The sequence below is a fragment of the Mya arenaria genome, chromosome 10 (genome assembly GCF_026914265.1).
Source record: "Mya arenaria isolate MELC-2E11 chromosome 10, ASM2691426v1".
Taxonomy (NCBI): Eukaryota; Metazoa; Mollusca; class Bivalvia; order Myida; family Myidae; genus Mya; species Mya arenaria.
In genome coordinates, this window is record NC_069131.1 from 21048193 (window position 1) to 21070225 (window position 22033).

Sequence of the window (22033 nt, forward strand, 5' to 3'; positions counted from 1 at the left end):
AATGGAAATGTCATCAATTTATAGTGGGTGGAGTAAGTCTGCCTTCCATATGACAAATGCTGAGAAAGTAAAAGCAATATCCAGTGTTCTGTGGCAAATGTTTAAACATACCTCTTTTCCAAATATAATCTGTGACTGTGAGTGACAACTGACATATTTTGGTAAAATATTTTTTCATTAAATTCAATATTATGGTATTTATGTGTCGGTTTTGCCATTAGCTACGATGTTGGCACAATTGGATGCCAGTTTACTAATATAGCGCTCTAACTAATGGAGCGTAATACTAGTGGTCCGGCGGAATGGGTTTGAACACGTTAACAAGCACTCATTTCTGTCAAGGTTACATTTAATACTTTTAACTGGTGGTGGTGAAGGAAAATAGAAAAATGTTGTTAAATTTGCTGTGCCCATGAATGGCAGACATTTAAATTTAAATTTATTTTTTATTTTCAGAGGGCAGTATTGTACCAGAAGGCTTCCAGCTCTGAATTCCTGGATTGAAAAATGGCAAATAAGATGTATGACTGTATTTGAAAATTCATTTTGTAATAGAATTTCAACATGATAAAACTTTTATTTATCATCAGTCTTTAAATTGGCCTAGGTGGAGGTTTAAGACTTCGTGCAAAATGGAAAGAAAAGTTCATTCAGAATGATTAAATAAAGCATTAAAGCTGCACTTTCACAGACAGAGTTTTTCTATGTCATTTCTCAAAGCCCTTTCAAATGATATCGAAGTAGTAAGGGAGGTAATTCTATAACTCAAAGCTGAACAATCACAGATTGACACTTTTGCCATGTTTGAAAAAAAATAATCTCGGAATCAGCTGATTTTGGCAGTGATTAATGCCTTCAATTCAGTCGTATAAGATAACTCATAATAGGACAGATCTCAATTGCTTGAAAAACAGCCTAAAATTTCATTTCTCGTAAAGCGTTCGTATCATTTTAAGCCATAATACACCAATTCTCAGACTTAAAAAATGAAAAACTATGATCTATCTTTTGTCAACAGCTTATATCACTGGTTTCCAAGTATTTGCACAATAATTGACTCTGATTCAAAGACAAAAAATATACAAAGGTGTCAAAACTGTCAAAATCTGTTAGGTTACAACGGTAAATTTGTGTGGCATTAACGATTTTGTGAATACTTATCAATGTTATTGTATAAGAATTTGAAATAATTGATGTGAAAATCTCATTCCTATATATTTCTGTTGTATTTAATGTTTTCTATTTCAGGAACCTGCTTGTACCAAAAAAATCTCATTTACCTGAAGGTTGACCTGCAATAGATGGAATACACGTGGCAATAGCCTCACACTTGTCCCGCCATTTATCAATAATTATCAAAATAAAATATATAAGCCTCATCAGAGCACGCATCAAATTGAAAGCAATGAAGAATAACGCAAAAAACAACACATATAAACTGATAAATTAATTTCAAGAACTCAACAACCGGATACCAACATCACATGCAGACGAAGGGCTCAAGCAAGAGCAACATTGCTAGCTCTTAAGAGGTACGATAAAGTCATTCAAAGACAACTTTCAGACATAGATCGCCTTAACAAGGTTTCAACCGATGTCATTTAGTCTTACAATGAAAGTATCATTGTACAAAATAGGAGGGAAAACTTAATGAAAACAAAATAAGAAAATACATTCATTTATATAAATGTTGTGTAATATTCTTCAAGATGTGAAAACGAACTTGAATTTGTAGATTAAGCAGAAGCGTTCTCATGGTCTCAGAAAAAGGACATCAATACTGTTAGGTAACCCAGGAAACAGACTCGAGAGTGATTATAAAAAAAAATCAGCTTGTGTCGCAATCTAGCTCAAATAATTTGGCTTAAAGTGACACTCTTGTTCAAAATCAATACACACACATGTATAACAAACATCCATTTTGACTGATAAACCTTAAACTACTTACTAAATAATGGATATATGGAAAATAAGAGTTACTGATAACAAGATTGTAACCGTGTATTTAATAGCAGAAAGCGCAAAAATATTAAATGATTGGTGAATGCTATAAGATTTATTGTGGTCTACTATAGTCCAATCCGTTAGAAATACCGTGTTTTATGCTCATTTTTTTTTCAAATTAAACTCAGTATCCTTCATTAGAACCATTGTTTTCGATATTTATTCATCCTTTTTGGAATGTATAAACAATATTATTAATTGTGTTAAATCTAATTTGGGAGTAAGAGGGCATCTTTAAGCTAAAATGTTAGCCGACTTGCAATCTATATACTGTACCCTGTGCGTAGGAGTGATAAGAAGTGATGGGCATTGCTTACTGCATCAATATTAATGTTCTATATAATATGTGTACCCACAATTAAAGAACATTCTATCAAACTGGATAGCATTATGAGATTGCATCTTTAAGTGAATATTTCCAATTTAGAAAAATCCTCTAATTTATACATGTTGATTTTAACATAATATGACATGTGATTTCACAGATGTATTTTTATTTCATTGATTATGGGTTTATTTTTTAAAATGATGTAATAAAAGTAATTCTGAATTTCTTTGTTTGTGTTTGAAGAAAAACAAAAAAAAACAACAACAACAAAACATTAGGTCATGAACAATTGTTTAGAGGCATGAAATCATTAGCCTGTCAGACTGGGTATTTAAACAAGTTCAATAGCGTGTAGCCTGAAAAAATATTATAAGTTTCTAAATAAAAATAAAAGTCTACGATTATGTTAAATATATGAAGACAAAAAAATGTTCTCAATATTGACAATTCCATGTGCAAACAAAGGTCCATAACTCTGACTGTAATAGTTATGCTTGAGTTTTCTTATTGTCCTTAGTATGTTTAAGAAGATGGATTATTTCATATCCAAAAAGCCATACTGCCCATGAGGACAAACACAATATTTACAAATATTTACAATGTAATATACACATACATGCTTTGGAGAAGGCAAATGAAAAATATTTAAACAATCCTCTAAAGAAAACAACGTTACTTTATAAATAATAAATTGTCTAACATCGCCAATTCAATCTTATCATTATAGTACTACACATGTATATATATGTCAGCAGGTCCCGTAATACATAAAAAAACATTTTAGAAAGTGTTAATTTATTATATTTTAAATGTATTGTTGCCATAAGTGTTTAAATTTTACGCTTAAAAGTGATTTCAAGTGGTTGATATTTTCCCGCGTTATAATGACGACATTTGAAAAAATGTTTCCGGTTACAGTCGGGTCGTTCTATTTACAGAATGGGTAAGAAATTATTAGTGAAAGGTTTCTTAAATGAAATGAAGTATTTATCAACAACAATTGAATGAAATAATGAACTTTTTGTGTAAATATAAGGAATGAATTTAAGACTAGGTCATTAAGTATGTTTAATGATGAAGAATTAATTTTGTTTTGGCAAATTTTTAAAGTCATACATGGGGTTAAACATAACACAATTTGTAAAGTTACCTAGCTACTCAATCAACTTAGAAGGGATTGGCAAAGTGATAAAAATGGGAACAAACCCTGAATTATACTCAAAATTACATTGGTGACAGATGGCTCTTGTATTTCGTATCGTATATTTGAAACAAAAAATTGGGACACGTTGATCTGGAAGTTGAAGTAACTGGAAATATATTGGTCAGCATTTTATAGTCAGACTTAAAAAAGTTTCATATGTGTGTTAAGTGTTCACAAAGCTACGGACAATAACATATTATTATTTTTCGAAATAGGTCTCTTGTTAAGGACTATTGAAAGATGTTATTGTATTATATACTTTAATCAAATACTACAATAGACAATGAGTGTAATTGCATTACTTCCCTTTAATCATAAACTCCATTGCATGTATTGTTAATTATAAACGGATGCTGTACACTTACAAAGCACTTGTTAATTGGACTTTACACAGTAAACATGTAACCAAAACCTTGTGTCTTTGTACAGCCCACACCAATCCCATATGATACTCTACCAATTGAAATAATTGGGTGGCTATCCCCCCCCCCCCCCCACATACACACCTTCACACCTGTGTACTTCGAAAATGCTCAGTGTACCGCCTGAACCCTACATTTACTGAAACAAAGGCATGAAGGGCAATTATATTATAATGCTAACTAGTTAGCTAGCTCAACCAACCCCTCTACCACAATCTTAAAAGTTCTGCACACTGTTTTTTACAGATAATATTGTTTAAATTTCAAGTTTAACTGAAAAAAATAAGCAACGTTTGACTTAAAACTTACATTTCATAAGTTATCCTACTTGAATTGAGAAAATGAGGACATTTAATCCATACAAGCTTTAAAGCTTATGTATCATTTTATACATGCCATAGACCAAGTTCTCTTCGAATACTGTCATGTACATTTTCTGTGTGCTCACGATATTTCTAGTGGAAACAGCGTTTTTCAGGAATAGAAGAACACCTACGTATTTAAATGCGAACATACTTTGATGTTACAATTAACATCTTCTCTAAAACAAGCACATATAATGTATCAACACAATTAATTTCATTGTTGGTTATGACAGAACAATGGACCTTCTGAATAAGGATTAAAAATGGTGTAAATCGCCGACGGCCTCATCACATGTTCCTATATCCTTACTTCTATTGAATTAAGACTTTAAACAAAGATAACTATTTTTTCACCATTTTAAATGAAACAGCGCAGTCTACGCCGCTTACAGGGCCCCGCCTTGTTTCTTTTACCAGAGTTAGTTTGAGTTTTAAGTTTCATAAAACACTTCGACAAACCTTTTCGCAAAACCGCTGCCTAATGGAGCACTGTCAAAACATTATTTTAGAAACATTTGAAGAAGCCAATCACCTTACCAAACTTCGTTTCTCGTAGGCATGGCTCTTTAAGCGGCAAAGACTACCCTATGTTTCATTTAAAATGGTTTTAGGAAAAAGAAGAGTTATCATTGTTTTAAGTCTTCATATTAAGCAAAAATTGTACCTCCCGACGCAGCATTTACGACGTTATTTATGACATAGTATACACACACTGTATCAGGACAATGGGAATGATTGAATGACCTACACACGAGATAAAAGATACAAGAACATTTATTTCACGTCGGATATACATAAATTACAACACTAGCTCGCAGAGCTACTTCTCGACAAAAATGCAAAAACAATGGAATATAATAGATAAATGCATTCACATATGAAAGTAAAATAGTATAAGCAAAATAGTTAAGACAAAGAATAATACCATATTAAATGATTATAAATACATCGATTCTAAATAGATAGAACATAATAAAAATATGAGAAAAATTTAAGCATCGATTTTTACTAAAATATTTTTATTAAAACTATGATTACAGGATTGCTTGGCTGATGTGGTTATGTCTGATTCCAATATTGGAATTATACTTTTATCTAAAATCCAAAATATATTGATAAAAAGCAGTTTTCAAAAAACAACAACAGAAAGCAGAGAAAAGCACAACGTATTACAGACAAATCAGAGGAAAATGTGACAAATGACACAAAAGATGCAATTTAGAATAAAATTAAATGTAGGATGTTGAGCATGCTAAAAACTACATACATAGCATAGATCTAGATGAGTGACAAAGGGTTTATAATAACTTCTAAGCATATTCTATAACTATGACATTTACACATATACAACACTACCGAAGCAAAACAACATCAAATTTAGAGCAGTCTAAAACAAATTTAAACTACATGAGAATGTTTATACATAGTGCTCAAAATGTTTATTCTAAAAGAAATACAACTGATATAATTACAACAGGTTACATAGAAGAGGTAAAGATCAGCAGCAATGTAATGTACAAGTAGCTTATAAAACTATGTACACTTTTATTCAAAGCGACTAATGGAACACTTGCATTTTGGTTTTGACACACTTATGTATCCAGGATCTGATTTTATACAGAAGAGATCATTGATGGATTGAAATAGGTACAACACTTTTTAATGGCTTCAAGATTGAAAATTATGATTGAAAAGTCTTTTAAGTCCAATATTGGCAGATTGTTCGGTGATTTCCCTCTCCGTCGCAATAAACATTAGTGTATATATATTTTTCACACTTGCAGAGGCTTGATACAGGGCACTGGACGCAGCGACTGCAATCGGGCCTGCCGGTAATCTCCGTTATGAGTATCAGGACAATGGAAATTATCGCAAACCAACACACCAATGTATCCATAATCTGCTTTTATACAGAAGAGATCATTGGTCGAGGGGAATAGTGTACTATTCAATAGCTTCAAGAATAAACATGATGGAGCAAAAGTCATTATGAGTAAAAAAATTGTCCTGTGCATGTCCTTGCACATATGAAAATAATTGCAAATGACAACCATCAATGGTGATATACACACCTATGTTGTATTGTAAATATGATGAAATTTATTTAATATCTTCTCATTATAAATGTTGTTCTATAGCGTACGGTATATATTAACAGTGTGCATTTGTACTACAGTGTGCTTGATTTCCTTCTTTATGTGATTATGAAAGTCACAGAGAACATTATACTTGATAACAATATCGTACGCTAAAACATTAACGTCCCATTTAAATGTGTATACGTTTTAAGATGACGCGTTAAATAAAACTTAGTAATAAAAATATGCAAATGGGTGAATTTGTCAAACACATTACTGGAGCCAATTAGGATAATTGGTATAGCGACGATGCACCAGTAAACATTTATATTTTTCTCTAATATCTTTAGATACACACTATTCTAATAATTGAAATCGTTAAAGTATAGTCAATATACAACACATTAAACATATATGTATATATATTTACAAATTTCAATGACTAAGAGTGGCTTTTATATCTTGTGTAAACACTTTTTGCCGTATCTCATTTTCCGTTTCGCACCATTTTCCTGAAGACGTTTTGGCAAGCAACGAACACCCCGATTTCTTCATGGATTCTACATTAAGGTTACTCAAAATAACTAGAAACATTTTCTTTCGTCCCTCCGTCTCTACGTTTCTCATCAAAGCAATGTTAATCTGGAACTCGCACCAAGCATCTTTGAAGATATTGTCAGAAACGATTATAAGCACATGTCTGGACGCTTCTATGGCATCGAAGTAGGAATCTGATCTTGCATTTCCAATACTGCCGTCCCTGTCCCAAATATGAAGCTTGAAGTTTAGTTGTTCTTCAACAAGCTTTCGGAAATCTCCAAGGACAAAACCGCCATCGTTTTCACTGTAGATAACATACGCGTCGTAAGTTTCCTCATCGTGATTTAAGAGGTGAGTTAGTTCTGGGTTGGCTGCCATTTTCCTCTTGCAGCTTTTCTTAAATTTGTGCAAGTAGTACAATATATACCACCTTTTCCAAAAGGCAATCGATGCAATAACAGTGACCACAAAACACGAAGAGGCAAAATAAATGTAAACAGGTATGAGTTTGTTTGGTATTTTGCAATCTTCCTCAGTTCGTCGATAATCTCTAAGCAACGTCCCGGCCATATCCTGGGGGAAATGGCATTTGTAACTATCTGGCCAGTCGAGTAGTTTAACGTTCTGAAAGAATGTGCCCGAAGGTACTTCTTTAATCTGGTACCTCAACCATCTGGAAATTTCGCTACAAGAACAGTCAAACAAGTTGTGACCTATGTTAAGAAACTTTAATGAAGACATGATTGGTTGAGGAAGTAATAGTTTGTGCCGAAAATGTAGTGTGTTATAAGATATGGACAGGTATTTGATTGAAGTAGAAAACTGCGAGGAGGGTGGGAGAGACAATAATTTAATGTTGTTCTGATCCAAATGTATGCTTCTCAAAGTCTGTAACCTGCTTAGAATTTCAAAAGGAAATTTTTCCAGCCCTACTCTTTCCAATTTAAGAAATGTAAGATTTTTTAAAGGCGTGATCAATTTCAGAAGACCAGTAATATTGTTAACTTGGTTGTCAGATAAATGCAGTTTTTTTAAATGCGGGCTTGAAAAGAAAATATTCTCAAACTTACGATCATTTAATAACATAAAATTCTTCTGCAGATCTAATAACACAAGATGGGAAAGATTAAAGGCGTAATCGGATATATTTTGGACCCCAAACAATTGGTTATCAATTTTCAAAACGCGGAGACTTTTTAAGTGTGTGAAAGCATTATTCTGTATTTCTTTGATTGCATTCTTACGGAGATACAGTCTTTTCAGGTTAACTAAGCACGAAGTATTGTTACTAGTTATTCTTCTTATACGATTGTATCGGAGGTTCAAAGTCACTAGTTTGTTCTTAGTTGCACTGCCGTTAGAACATAGAGCTGGCAAAAATGGTGAAATCTGATTGTCCTTTAAATCCAAATACGTCAGTTTTGGAGGGAAGTTTCCTGGTGTAAGACCTGAAAATGTTTGAATCCAGTTTTGTTTGAGAACCAATCGTTGAAGCGAAATGAGATGTGCCATGCTTGCTATATCCAAATTTGATATATCATTATGAGTGAGATCAAGAACTTTCAGGTGTTGTAAACCAAGGAATGTACTGTTAGTGATAACTGAAATACTGTTATATCCAACGTTTAAAATCAAGAGATTTGGAAATAAACTCTTGCCGTTTTCTAAACAAAATCTGGCTGTACTAGCATTTAGTCTGTTGTTTTGTAAGTCTAATGTTTTTACGCCTTTAAGTTGTGAATTATTAGCAGAGAAATGGCTGATACTGTTCCGAACAACGGACAGATGTTGTAAACGATTGAGTCGAGCAAATAAACGAGTGTCCAATTCCGAAATATCGTTTCCGCCGAGCGTTAGATTAGTCAGATTAGCGTCACCGTGCATCAATGGCTGCTTATCATTCAAATTCGTAAGTCTCATCCATTCGATAGAAAGGGTAACGTTGACTTTCACACTGCTAATTGCTTGAAAAATTTGTGTTATGTTTTTGATTGTACAATTTGAAATCGATACCTCATTAAGGGATGAAAAATACAAGAAAGTGTTATCCTCCATATGCCATATATCATTTTCCTTGGCATAAAACTTCGTCACATTTAGCAAAGGAGGGAACGTTTCCATTGAAAGGTTTTGGAAAATAAAGTTAGAGACATAAAGCCTATAAACGTCCAGTGGAAACTTTTCTTTGCTGAGTGTTTGGTGGTTTCCCTTTCCGTTGCAATAAGCATCAGTGTAACTAGTTTTGTTTTCAAACTTGCAAAGGCCAAATCCAGGTCGGCCGCTAACCTCCGTTATGAGTATCAGCACAACTAAAAATGCACACCTGCACACTAATGTATCCATTGTTTGCCTTTTTGTACGAAAGCGATAACTGATTTAATGAACCGTGTTGAGCACTATCCCATGGATTTGATATTTAAAATAATGATGCATTAGTCATTTTAAGTCCAATGCAAAGCTTGTTCTAAGCATGTCCTTGCACATATCAAAACAATCCGTTTGACATTTTTTGCAAATGTCAAACCATAAATTGTGATAAACACATGCACGTGTGTTGTTTTTTAAATCAGGGTTTCTGTCATTTCATTACAAATACTGTTTCACAGCTTACGATAGCTGTTAACAGTGTGCACTTGAACCTCGGTTTGCTTAATTTCCTGTTGTTGTTTTTTATTACGAAAGTCACATGAGCATTCAAACCTATAACATTTACGTCCCTGTGTTTGTAGATATTGGCGACGACTAAGTATTTAACAGTGCTCGTAATTACAAGTATAACAACACGTACAGTGCCTTTTAATTTCCTTTTACCAGACTTTTATCACAACCCATACCAAAGAAGTCATAAGTTTCAACATATTTAGTTATAAACGATTATGCAACAAGGTTAGTATACAACATTGCATGTTTGTACGTTGTTCTGACAAAGTGTATTAACATGTTTTGGGGGATATCGGGGATTATTTCGCTTCTCTTGATCCAAATGAGTATTCAGGTGAACATTTTGTGTAGAAAAATGAAACCAAATGCTTTGAAAAATGGAGTTTGCCAATCCAAATGAATGATGTATCATGTGCAACAATACAATAAAAAATACAGGGAGAAGCCTGAATGATCCAAATCCAAATGAATGATGTATCATGTGCAACAATACAATAAAAATACAGGGAGAAGCCCAGTAGTCGAAAATTAAAAAAACACACACCTGTTTAGGGGCACAAGGCAAAGGCTTAAACGACAATGAACTACTAACACCACAAACAAACCTTACCCTCTTTAAAATTACTTTATCATTTAATGACTGGATCACCACCTTGGAGCTGCCAGTGAATCAAGGGTTCACGGGAACTCGAGTCTACTGAAAGCTTAAACTAGTTAGCATGACCATTGCCTCATATTTGTCCATTCATTTATCAATACTTACTAAATTAAATGTATAAGAGCACCAACTTTAAACAATTAAGTATGCAAAAAATAACATAAAAAACTAATCAATTAGTCTTGTGTTGTGGGGGAAAACGGAGTACCCGGGGTAAACTAACTTGTCCGGCTTAATGACAAACTCAAATGCACTGTGCTATTTGTAGAGTTTTGTGCTGTTCTATGTTTCTTGTTTGTGAATTTGTGTTCTATGTCTTTGGCGTTTGCCCATTGCCACTAAAGCGGGTTTATGTTTAAACCTTTTGCTACTGAGCATGTTTCTGTAGTTTTTTGTATATATATATTGATTGTGGGTGGTTAAAACAATGGAGGATATTTTGGTATATTCGAGTAGATCTAATCTACTTAGGCCTATTGGTCGAGAAAGATTTATCCTAGGAATGTTTACATTCAAAAATGCGTATCTTCTGCCATACATTTGTTTTGATGTCATATAATATATTAGGCTAGTTTCGGTTCGGAATGTGCAAAGAAAACGTTATCAAAGTTCGTTATCAAAAATAGCCTTATGCTATATCACCTCTACTGAATAAATTAATCAACGAGCATGCTACTCAGAGATTATCTGTATGATAATAGGATGACATGATTTCATTTAATATGAACTCCGCGCCTAAGATGTGTTGTCGGGATCGCCCAACCTTGTTCTAGTCAAGGACACTATAACCTTGGTCTTTGATCTGCTGTCCATCACTATTAAGGGGCTATCTGCTTATTATGGCCGCTGTGCACAAGTTTGAAGACTAGTGATTCAAGGTTATCTATGGGAAACAATGTTACGCCGACGACGACACGGACAACGACGTACAAAGTAATCCCAGCAAACCCATTATGCTTCGAAGGCAACACAAAAATGTAATAGTTAAAGTATATTTTTATTTCGTTGATCGGAAATATGCACACAAAGGGATTTCGAATTCCTGATTTCACCGTATAAAGTGACGGAAGGTATCATACACATCGTTTATGAACATTAACTCGGATGAGGCTGGTACCTTTCGCAATAACCATGAACCGAGAGCGTGTGTCTTTCTAACGATCCTTTCTGGGTAAAGGCTTTTGGGCAATCTCTACACTGGTATGGCCTTTCTCCCGTGTGAATTCTGGTATGCATCCTTAGATGAAACGGCGCAGCGAAAACTTTCCCACAGAATGTGCATATGCACCCTGAAATAAGAACATAACTGACTTGTATACGTGAATAAAAGTACAAATAAAGACGTTGACCGTTTGTGCAATAAAATTAATCCGGCCACTGACCCGCCGGCTAACGAACACCATGAGATACAGTGAAATGATTTTATAATTCATTAACTCATTTTTAATAACCGAAGATGTAACTCATTTTTTTTACTTATATGAAACTGTTATACTTGAATGGTAATAATGCTTTAAACAAAGAACAATAAACTGACATAGCCTTAAAAGCGCTGAATATATTATGGTGTTAGTCAAAGGGTTATGGCCTGAATCCCAAGATACCGTGTCAAATACTGTTTGATGCTTTAGTTCCGCCTGCTCTTATACATTGTGCATCTTAAATGTTGGGATATACCAAGTCGAAAGAAAGGAGTATGACCAGAAACCAAAGATATTGTGTCAACTGTTTGAATTTGTTGCGCCCGCTCTTATATATGCTTCCGAAATATGGGGATAAACAAACGAAGTCGAAAAATGAAAGAGTTTATCTAAAATGAGGCAAACATCTGCTAAATGTAAAGGAGAATACACACAACAATTGTTTATGGAGAGCTTGGTAGAAATAGATCAGTTAGAATTATACAATATTGATTCAAATCTGTCAATAGCGATAATAGTATAATATACACTGTAAATATGCGTGCAGCATCAGTGTGAATTAATGGAAAACAACAACAACGTATCAAGTGTTAGAAAAAGTTTGCGTGATTATTGCTTTGCTTATGTATTTGATAATGCTGACGAGTGTGAGGTCATATATGTGTTAAGAAAAAAATAACAAGAGCTATTTTTTAAACAAGAGTTGTATAGATTTCTATAGTCCAGTATTATTTTTTTATAAAAACTTTTAATTGACATTTAAATATAAACATTACTTAGATATATTACATACAAACGTACATATACTGTCCGTTCATCGACTTAGAATGCAAACTTAATCGTATTCAGCGTGAAGAAAGATTTTAATTATTTTGAATCTCAAAAATTATAGAAGACTATTTCATGTCATGTTTTGCACTATATATTATATATAACTTTTATCATTTTTTTCGTCCGTCTGTGTTTATGTTCATAGAAATTTTAATTAATGAATAGACAACAACTTAAAAAAACTATCTTTAATTATCAAAGAAGCAGTCTGTTTAAGACGAACAACTTTCATTGTTGAATTACCTGCGTATCTGTTATGTTGTGTTTATATATATAACATATATGTGGTTACGAAGACGATGTACACTGGACAAGTATAAATGATTTATCTGTTCTGTTATGTTCAAGCCGGATGCCAAATGTACCTTCTGATTGAAACTGTTATCAAACACACAAAACGGCCTCACCCCTGTGTAAATTGGCACGTGTTACACATGGAACGGAGCAGCAATGGTTTCGACCATAGAGATGTAAAAACCAATGCAAAGGCAGAAGCTTGAATTCTGTCATAAAAAACAACAAACCGACAAGCGTAAGATAACCATAATATGTATTTCTCGGAGTAAGATTTATTTATATCATATCTTTCGGAATATACCTTTCAAATGCAAACTCTGGTATTCCACACAGTCAAATCGGTAATCAATCTGATCACCGTATAATGCAACAGCCTCACTTGCAATTCAAGCGGTGAACAGTCTGTTCAGTATAGGGAGATTGACGAGTGACGTAACAATTCTGATGGTAATTGCCAACCAGGAGTTGATTGGTTGATTTCAAAATGATGTCAAGCCAATCACCGTTAGCTTAGTATTTGCATTTGAGTAAATTTACACAAAAAAACATTAATTTATTTAAATTAATCTTTTAAAATAGCATCACTTTCACTGCAAGTCTGATCAGTATTGCAACAGCCTGACTTTCTGCGGGTAAGGTATGATTGATTGGATAATGGTCCTCACAGAGCTCGAGAAACTCGTCGGACCAACCAGTTTAATCAGCTTGAAATTGACACGGACTAATTACCAAAATCTTCGTATTCCTATTAAGTATTTATAATATCTCAAATAGGCAAATTTACCAAAGCACACAATAAAACCTCCCAGAAATTATTGAAAATTAGCTTTTGGTCTGGTAAACAGCAATTCTCGATGTCTGGTGAGCGTGTGGGATGACAGGTGTGCCTTCTGGGTGAAACTCTTGTCACACGCATTGCACTTGAACGGCCTCTCCCCGGTGTGGATGCGCATGTGCATCCTTAAATGGCACGGAGCAGCAAACGTTTTACCGCACACCGGACAAACGTTCTCTGAAAGTAGAAAAATGTGTAATCGATAGAGAATAAAAGTAAACAACTCTGTGTCGCATCACGGGATTTTTGGCCAATAACATAAAAAAGGTAATTGCATGGTCAAAAGGTGTTGTTGGTATCCATAAAGTTGTTATTCCGCCAACAATATAGTCTCTTGGTGAGTCAGTTAAATTGTCAGTTTTCCAGGCGGCTTTAAATTGCCCATGATAATTTATAAGATATCATTTGCAAATTGATATGTATGTCACATTGTAAACGGCTTTCGCCCTTGCCTTGTGCCTCTGAACAGGGTTCAGTTTTGAGTTTTCGATTACTTGGCTTGTCCCTGTAATTATCATTGTATATCTAATATATGTTTAATTTTGCACATGTTGGTAAGTGTTAAAACAAGTGGGAGGTTGCGCGTTATTAAACTATTAAACTGGTTTATTCCCCAAATGAATTCCGCATTTAATTTATTTACCCTTTCGTGTTGGTATCCTATTACTTATCAATAAAGTTTGAATAAACTGATGATTGTTCTTCGTGTTCAACACGTTTGTGTGAGGTCTTGTTTTGTGCCTGTATGAAATTAAAACTATGTTGGCCAATGTCCTACCAAGTGTCAACTCTTACCCGTGCAATGGCAGTTAATCTGACATATTTTGATACGTGTATAATCGTGTTAGTTGTCTTGTTGTGTGTCTTAAGCTTAGTGTTGCTTTGACCTTGAACCTTCTACCTTCCAGCAGGATCTTTTTCATCGTATTTGCTTCTGAGCTTAATGTCCCTGTAGTCGGAGTATACTTTCCATTGAATATTCGGCAATGCAATTTAAGGTTTTCCTTTAAACATCTAATATACAAGAAATGTATGATCTATTCATATAAGATTTGAATAAATGACGTACGATCCGTCTATCCAATTGAAACTCAAATATCCTAATAAAAATTAATATTCTAGTTCGGGTTCGATAATAAGTAAGTGCTCGGGGACTTTCTCAAACTATTTTCACAAAAAGTATGTATGCTAGGGCTTTACAAGAAAAAGTAGGCGTGTATCAAAAGAAAAAAGAATGAAAAGGGGCATTTAGGGACCACTTGAAAGAAGAATGTGTAATCAATGTCAGAATAAAAATCGTTTTACTCTAAATTAATGTTGTATAGTCATATAGACAGAAATTGCCTTAAAATATTAACATATCGATTGGGTGCCCAATGGGAAAGGGGAAACAGGGTTTACTGGTAACGCTCGACTGATATTTCGACTGATCCGTTTAACAGAATTATACTGTTATCAGTGAAATGTTTTGCTGTCATCCCGAGTTTTATTTCGCAAACAAAACGGGGTGTATGTACTATCAAATGATTACTTAATTAACACTGTTTATATTCAATATTCAATCGATGTACATGCTACACTGCCATACAAGTATATGTAAGCAAATAATTTTTAAGATACAATAGTTAAGGTCACTTCTGTGCGTTTAATCAAAAGGAATAATATTTAAAATACATCTGTGACGGTGTATTCATACAAACATGTTAGTTACAAATTGTGCATAAAAGAGTTTACCCTGTCGCATGATATGTAGTATAGGTATATTAATATTGACACTGTCCGCCTGCGTCTAACATTCGCCTGCAATCGACAGACGAATGGAGAAATTCAGCTAAAGATCGGCATTGTTAAAAAGAACCTTTATTATTTTATTATAATTATTTCAATTCAATTTTAGTGAATTTAATTGATATTTACAGCGTAAATAAAATAGGTAGTTGAAAGGCATTAACAACAATGTGTTTTAAGTGTATTTGGTGAATTTGTTTATATGAATGTGACTGCTATTGTTTTAACATTGTGAGTTCTGATGTTTATAATGAATGTGTTATTTATATGCAGGCTTTCATTCTTGAAAACCGTTTTAAATTGACATGTTCGTATTATCTCTTTCATAATATGCCATTTAAATCACTGAATAATACAGATAAATATAAGTTACACATTTCTGACAATAACTTTCAATATAAGCAAAGTGAACAACGCATATACGTATTTTGGTTTCAAACATCGCCAGTAATCTTCTGTATTCAACTTGAAACATGCACATAACATCGATCAACTACTGAATGCCGCCACGAACGTTAATCAAACGATCATTAATTAAATTAAGTTAAAATTTAAAACATCATAATTTAATCATATTTTTCTACGGGCTTAAAAAACTAATGTTATATTAAGCAAAATGATAAAACGCAATCAACATACATGTATACAGTTTGTCATATATATGATCTTCATGGTAGTATTGCCAAATCAGAACGAAATGCTGATTTTAATATCTACAGTTGCCTATTCATCAAGTACGAGTTAACACTGTTCCTCCTGTTGCTTTAGCCAGTCACTAAATATCTTCTTACAAACTAAACACTCAAAATGGCTCATATTATTCACGTCTTCATAAATATGTTGTCTTCTAAAGAATGATTAACCATGTTTCTTCAAATTGCTTCTGTTTGCCATTAAACGTCCCCTTAAAAAACCACTGGATATATTCAAATAACTAGTACATATACATTTATACTGATATGGCCAATGCTAACAACATGTGTGTCCTTGTTTAAAACAGGTTATACGTATTGAGAATTCAAAGGGCTCGTATGTTTGATACGGACTATAGTGTATGTTTGCGTGTTGGCACTGTCATTAAATCTCCCCCATCACACACACACCCAGTCAATGGCCCTTATGTTCATAGCTTCATATTCATATGACCATATATTTCTTCCTCGTGTTTGCCTGATCTTGATACTTATATACTTAGGTATGGCAAACATGATTAACCACATCTTATTTCTTCCTGTTGTTTATGTTTTACATTAAATATCCTTTTACAAATTGAACAAGCACGAGGTCCATATTGTTCGCTTCATATTCATGTGACCAATGGGTCATCGTGTTTCCGTGCTGCCTCTTTATGCGAAAGTCCATATCTTTCAAATGACTTTTACGTTGCATCTATGATCTATATATTCATTTGGCCAATATGAGTAACCATGTGTTTCTTTCTATTGCCCCGATCATTAAATCTCCTCTTGCACACTGAACATTCAAAGGGCTTCTCTCCGGTGTGGATTCGGAAGTGTCTGGTCAGATCTCCCTTGGCGCGGAACATTTTCCCACAAACGGAGCAGTTGTAACGTAAATCCAGATCACCTGAAAGAAAATAAAACATGTTGAATATCTTGAGTTAAGTCGTAAATATATTCCAGCATTAGCATGTTTATACATATTTCTAAAAGTTATGCAGTCAATGTTTCTCCAAAAAGTAAAAAATGCTATATAAATTGACGATTATTTCACGATTGTGAAACGAGTTATTAAAACATTATATTTTTTACTCTGGTTGGCACGATGGTACGCGTGAGTGTGGTCTAGTTTTGTGGCAGAAACCGAATATAGCAGGAGGAAACCAACTTGTCCGGCATGATGACCACAAAACAAAACAAACGGCTTATTTCAGAATATATGTCAAAGTATAAAAACTTTGTCTAAATCTAACAAACGTTGTCTCCATCTAATCTATACTTGCAAAGAACAACCTGTTAATGTTAAATTTATTTTACAATGGTGTATATATTCTGAATATTCACAATATATACGGTGTTACAATTAAGGGTCGCAACGGAGTATATTATTATGTTGGTGAGTTGTTCAAAATCGACATGGTGTTTGAATTTAAGTTCTATACCACCAACTTGGCCAGTACGTGTTAGACCAATCAAGTGTAGGTGATCGGAGCGTTACAGGTTCAAGTCATATTTGAAGTAAAAGAAAGCGTACACCAAATCAAGTTTTTTACTACCGACCCATTTTATTTAACAAATTAACACATATCCAATAGTTATGTGTGATACTTTCGATATGGTAGATGTCCAAAATCATACCAAAATTGAAACATGTGACACTGATTTTAAAACAGTAACGAATTATAGCACAACCGATAAAGAAGGGGTGCTAGCATTTCAATTATTCGGCATACATAATCGCACACGATAATTCTGTTTTGTAGAACCAAACTCAATGGTATACTTTTAAAAGATAACCTAATTATTCAGGTATACGCATAAACAGTGGTAACATTCAAGTCATAACTTAAAGTTAAAGTATAAAATGTATTTGTTTGTGTGAATTTTAGAGAATCTGTTTATTTCCTTCCTAATTAAAAACAACTTTACAGCCATAAACATAAAAAACTAGAATATCACAAGGCTTACCTCAGTATTATATACGTGCTATATCAGTGCGTTCAACACTAGGTTAGACTTCGATTGATACTAATAGTAATAGGACCAGTACTTCTGAAGACCAAGTTATATAGGAATTTCATTAACAATGTGGTCTGTTCAAAGAAAGTTAACAATTATCCGATGATCAACTGTTTGCTAGTTTTAAACTGTAACCAAGTTTGATGTATATTATTAATGGTATCAAGAATAGTAACCCATGTTTTACCATATCAAACTAGGTGTGACCTACTTTTGACCCGATGTGATCCATTCAATGAGCTAGAGCTAAAAAGACAAACATTTTAAATATGTAAATGTTGTTGACTAACTGGCTTCATAAGGTATTAAAACAGTTCATATATCTACTCTTGTAATCAAACCGAACCGATAAATTATTTAAGACTAAATATGTTGACCTAATTTAAATAAAAAAATAGAGAAAAGTGTTCTACTTTTCAAACAGTTGACCTAGTGACATTCATTATAATCTTAACAAACATGTTTTCAACATTTATATCGAATTCTTTAAGACACGGTTTCGCAAAAAGGGACTCCTAGGTATCACCAACGCTTTTAGAACATTGACAGAGCGAACTGGTTGACTGTGTATAACCAGTATTCAATTCGTATAGATTTCATTAAGGACACTATTGTTACCAAGTTAACATACATATTAAGTGGAACAGTGGGTGTTGACGACGTCAACGGTAATGACCAATCAGAAAGCTCATAATCTAAGGCGACTTTAAAATATAACAATACACTGTTTCAACCATTGTTTAATATTATAAACTGAAGATGCATTCAGCATGTCTCATACAATGCATGATAGCTTAATAAGCTGCATTCAATAAAATATTAATAAACAATAATCAAACAATACAAATATTAGAACTATGCACGTTAAAAGTAATTTTACGATTTGCGTGGTACACGTATACTTGTTTTATCCTAAATATATACTACTTATATGTTTGGGCAAGAGTTTATGGTTGTTCATTTAACAGAATACGACATTAAAAGATATATAAAAAATAAATGCTATAATGGCAGTTGTTCCAGCAAAACATAACACTTCGCCGATGCCTTATCGAATGACTTTGTGCTTTTATATATACAATCTGCATCGCTAAATAACATCAAGAGAAAAACAATGGAGGGGAGAGGGGAATAACAAGCTAGACAAGAACGAATGACAGCCAAACCCAAAATGGAACTTCCGACGATGAACATCTTCCAAATAAAACACCGAGGGCTTGTTGGAATGCCAACTTAAGAATGCATTTGTGGCCGAGCGCATTTTGTAGGATAGGACATTTTTGCAGCACACAAGGAGTACATAGAAATACTAACAGTAAGAAACAGCACGTACAGACCTAGCAACTGGCCCGCGTAGAACTTACTCAAGGTTACAAGACGAACGGAATGACTTATGAATATGCATGATATTAAATTGAACGGCAAATGATAGTCAAAATAATGGTATGAATGTACTCGAAAGACATTATGAAAAGTATCATACATCCAACTGAAAAGCATAAACTCCTCAAATGCTACCTTATCGTCGTTTGTTACACCCACAAGGCTGATGCAAACAAAAATCCACGCTAAACGAAAGGAATAATGAGGATACTGTTAACAACCTCAACGCAGGAATATTTTGTTGTCACGAGATATCCTCGCGGAGGAATATAAAACCCACTCTGAGATGGGGCTGTAGCACAACTATGGAATGGAATAGTCAGATATTTCAAAATTGTGTTTAAAACAAAGACAACAACTAGGTCATAACAGGCTTATGTTCCAACAAAAACATCCATACTGGACCTGGCTCACATATGACCCGACGCTCATACCAACATTCCGATTGACCATAAGCAATTACAATGTACGATGGCTTACATTTAATGAGAATACCAAAAACAGGTTTAACTAGAACTGTAAGCCATAGGCTAACGAATACCCCCCACCCCTCCATGTCTAGGTTGTTTGCCCTGGAGTTAGGCCGGACAAAGCTAATTTTGCCTACAAGGGGAGATAACTCCAGTCAGGGTCATGTGACCTGTACCAAATTCACAGAGGCGAAAGTTTACAACATGGCCATTAATTTCTGAAAGTTTGATAAAGATTTGTTGAATAATAACAAAGATGAATCCCGGACAGGGCTTATTTTGCCTACTTTAACACATCAAGGGGAGATAACTCCAGTCAGGGTCATGTGACCTGTACCAAATTCACAGAGGCGAAAGTTTACAACATGGCCATTAATTTCTGAAAGTTTGATAAAGATTTGTTGAATAATAACAAAGATGAATCCCGGACAGGGCTTATTTTGCCTACTTTAACACATCAAGGGGAGATAACTCTGGTCAGGGTCATGTGACCCGTACCAATTTCACAGAGGCGCAAGTTTACATCATGGCCATAAATATCTGAAAGTTTGAAAAAGATTTGTTCAATAACGACAAAGATGAATCCCGGACAAAAAAAAAACGGACGGACAGACGGACAGACAGACAGACAGACGGACAGACGGACAACCCGATTCCAGTATACCCCCCCAAACTTTGTTTTGGGGGGTATAACTACAAGACAAATATAGTTAATGTAGTGAAATGCGAAAACAGATGCGACAGTCATGTTTGGTTTGGACAAATATTAAAAATTTGTGCGTCTCGGAGGCCAGGGCAGTATCAATTTCATCTCGAACAAAAGGATGTGAAAAATATCTAACCAAGATGAGTTTTATTCAAATACGTTTCTAAAGGGCAAAATTCTCAGAATATTTGTGACAAAAATAATCTTATTAATAAGCAACCAGGGTGGTATACAAAAATGCGGTAATAGGCGTCAGATCAGAAAATGAAGGTCAAGTATTTCAGGAGGATGACACAGTCATCTCATTATCTGGTACAGAGAAAGATGTAGGCAACTTACATATCACTGAGGATAAGAATAACAAGCATGAACATGCTGCCGGTGACAGACAAGGGCCAGGGCTGCAAAATTGGTTTATATTTGGTTCCTTTGAACTGCTGTTGTTTCAGCGCTGGTTATCAGGGTAAAACAGTAACATAACTTAATTCATGAATTGAACAACAATTATCAGTATATTTACAAGAAACTCAAATTCTGATATTCAGCAAGAACTGCAGTTAATAATGATCTCAAAAACATATCAGTGAATGATAAATAATCAAACTAATAAAAAATACTGTGAGCAACATAAACTGGAATAGTACATTATTATATGCTTTTTACAATAATGAGCAACTTCAAATAAACCGAAATCAATGTCCTATGACATATAGCAATGGTATTAAAATACACAATATCACAAACAATATGTACAATATCTACAGCTTCCTACATCCTCACTTCAACTACATGAAAATACTATGCACATGTTAGCTATGTATAGTAATTACAAGATTGACAATGACAATGATTATTAAGCATTCATGAAACAGGCAGTGGGTCATACCATGGCTAGTTTCCATAGCAACTTGTAACTCTCTTCAAACAATGAGCAGTCATTACAGACATGTGCCTTTTTTAAGTGCATGCATGTATACATGACGTTCAATACATGAGGGTTTCACAGTGAAAAAAGATATATTTCTGATTGTGCTTTTTTTTTTAAATCCATGAGTACAGCAATGTTTTATGCCTAACATCAATGTTATTCTAATAAGCAAAAGTACAATCAATATTTACAACATTACACATTCTCACTTTAACTACATAAATATACTTGGCACAATGTTATGTACAGTAATTGAATGAGATTTCAACACAGACTTTTGTGTAAAACTTCGTCCACATATCTCGCACTTGAATGGCTTCTCTCCCGTGTGAATTCTAAGGTGGCGTGTGAGGTCGCCCTTTCCTTTGAAGGCCTTCTCGCACAGCGGACACACATGCTTCTTACCTGAAAAATA

General features: G+C 34.1%; 2 protein-coding genes across 8 annotated transcripts in view; both read right to left on the reverse strand.

Annotated features, from left to right (window-relative positions):
* LOC128206483 (zinc finger protein 768-like) overlaps positions 1-22033 on the reverse strand; it is an 81830-nt gene that overhangs the window by 12611 nt on the left and 47186 nt on the right. The window contains exons 5-6 of one of the 7 annotated variants that reach the window (XM_052908978.1): positions 13594-13821; positions 11411-11549 (exon numbers count right to left, since the gene is read on the reverse strand). The exons of 2 other annotated variants lie outside the window; for them this stretch is intronic. In XM_052908978.1, the coding sequence (XP_052764938.1) occupies positions 13622-13821 (200 nt within the window). In that variant the 3' untranslated portion in view covers positions 11411-11549; positions 13594-13621. Of the gene's footprint in view, positions 1-11238; positions 11550-13372; positions 13822-16695; positions 17020-21817; positions 22024-22033 lie in introns of those variants that run through there. 4 more of the 7 variants (XM_052908981.1, XM_052908977.1, XM_052908986.1 and 1 more) reach the window with 4 other exon arrangements.
* LOC128206479 (insulin-like growth factor-binding protein complex acid labile subunit) lies at positions 5088-9529 on the reverse strand. Its single transcript, XM_052908920.1, has one exon. The coding sequence runs from the start codon at positions 9282-9284 to the stop codon at positions 6837-6839; it is 2448 nt and encodes an 815-aa protein (XP_052764880.1). The 5' UTR covers positions 9285-9529; the 3' UTR covers positions 5088-6836.

What these genes read in the sequence shown, in the direction of transcription:
- LOC128206479 (XM_052908920.1), bottom strand. Translation starts at nt 9,284, where the DNA reads ATGGATACATTAGTGTGCAGGTGTGCATTTTTAGTTGTGCTGATACTC.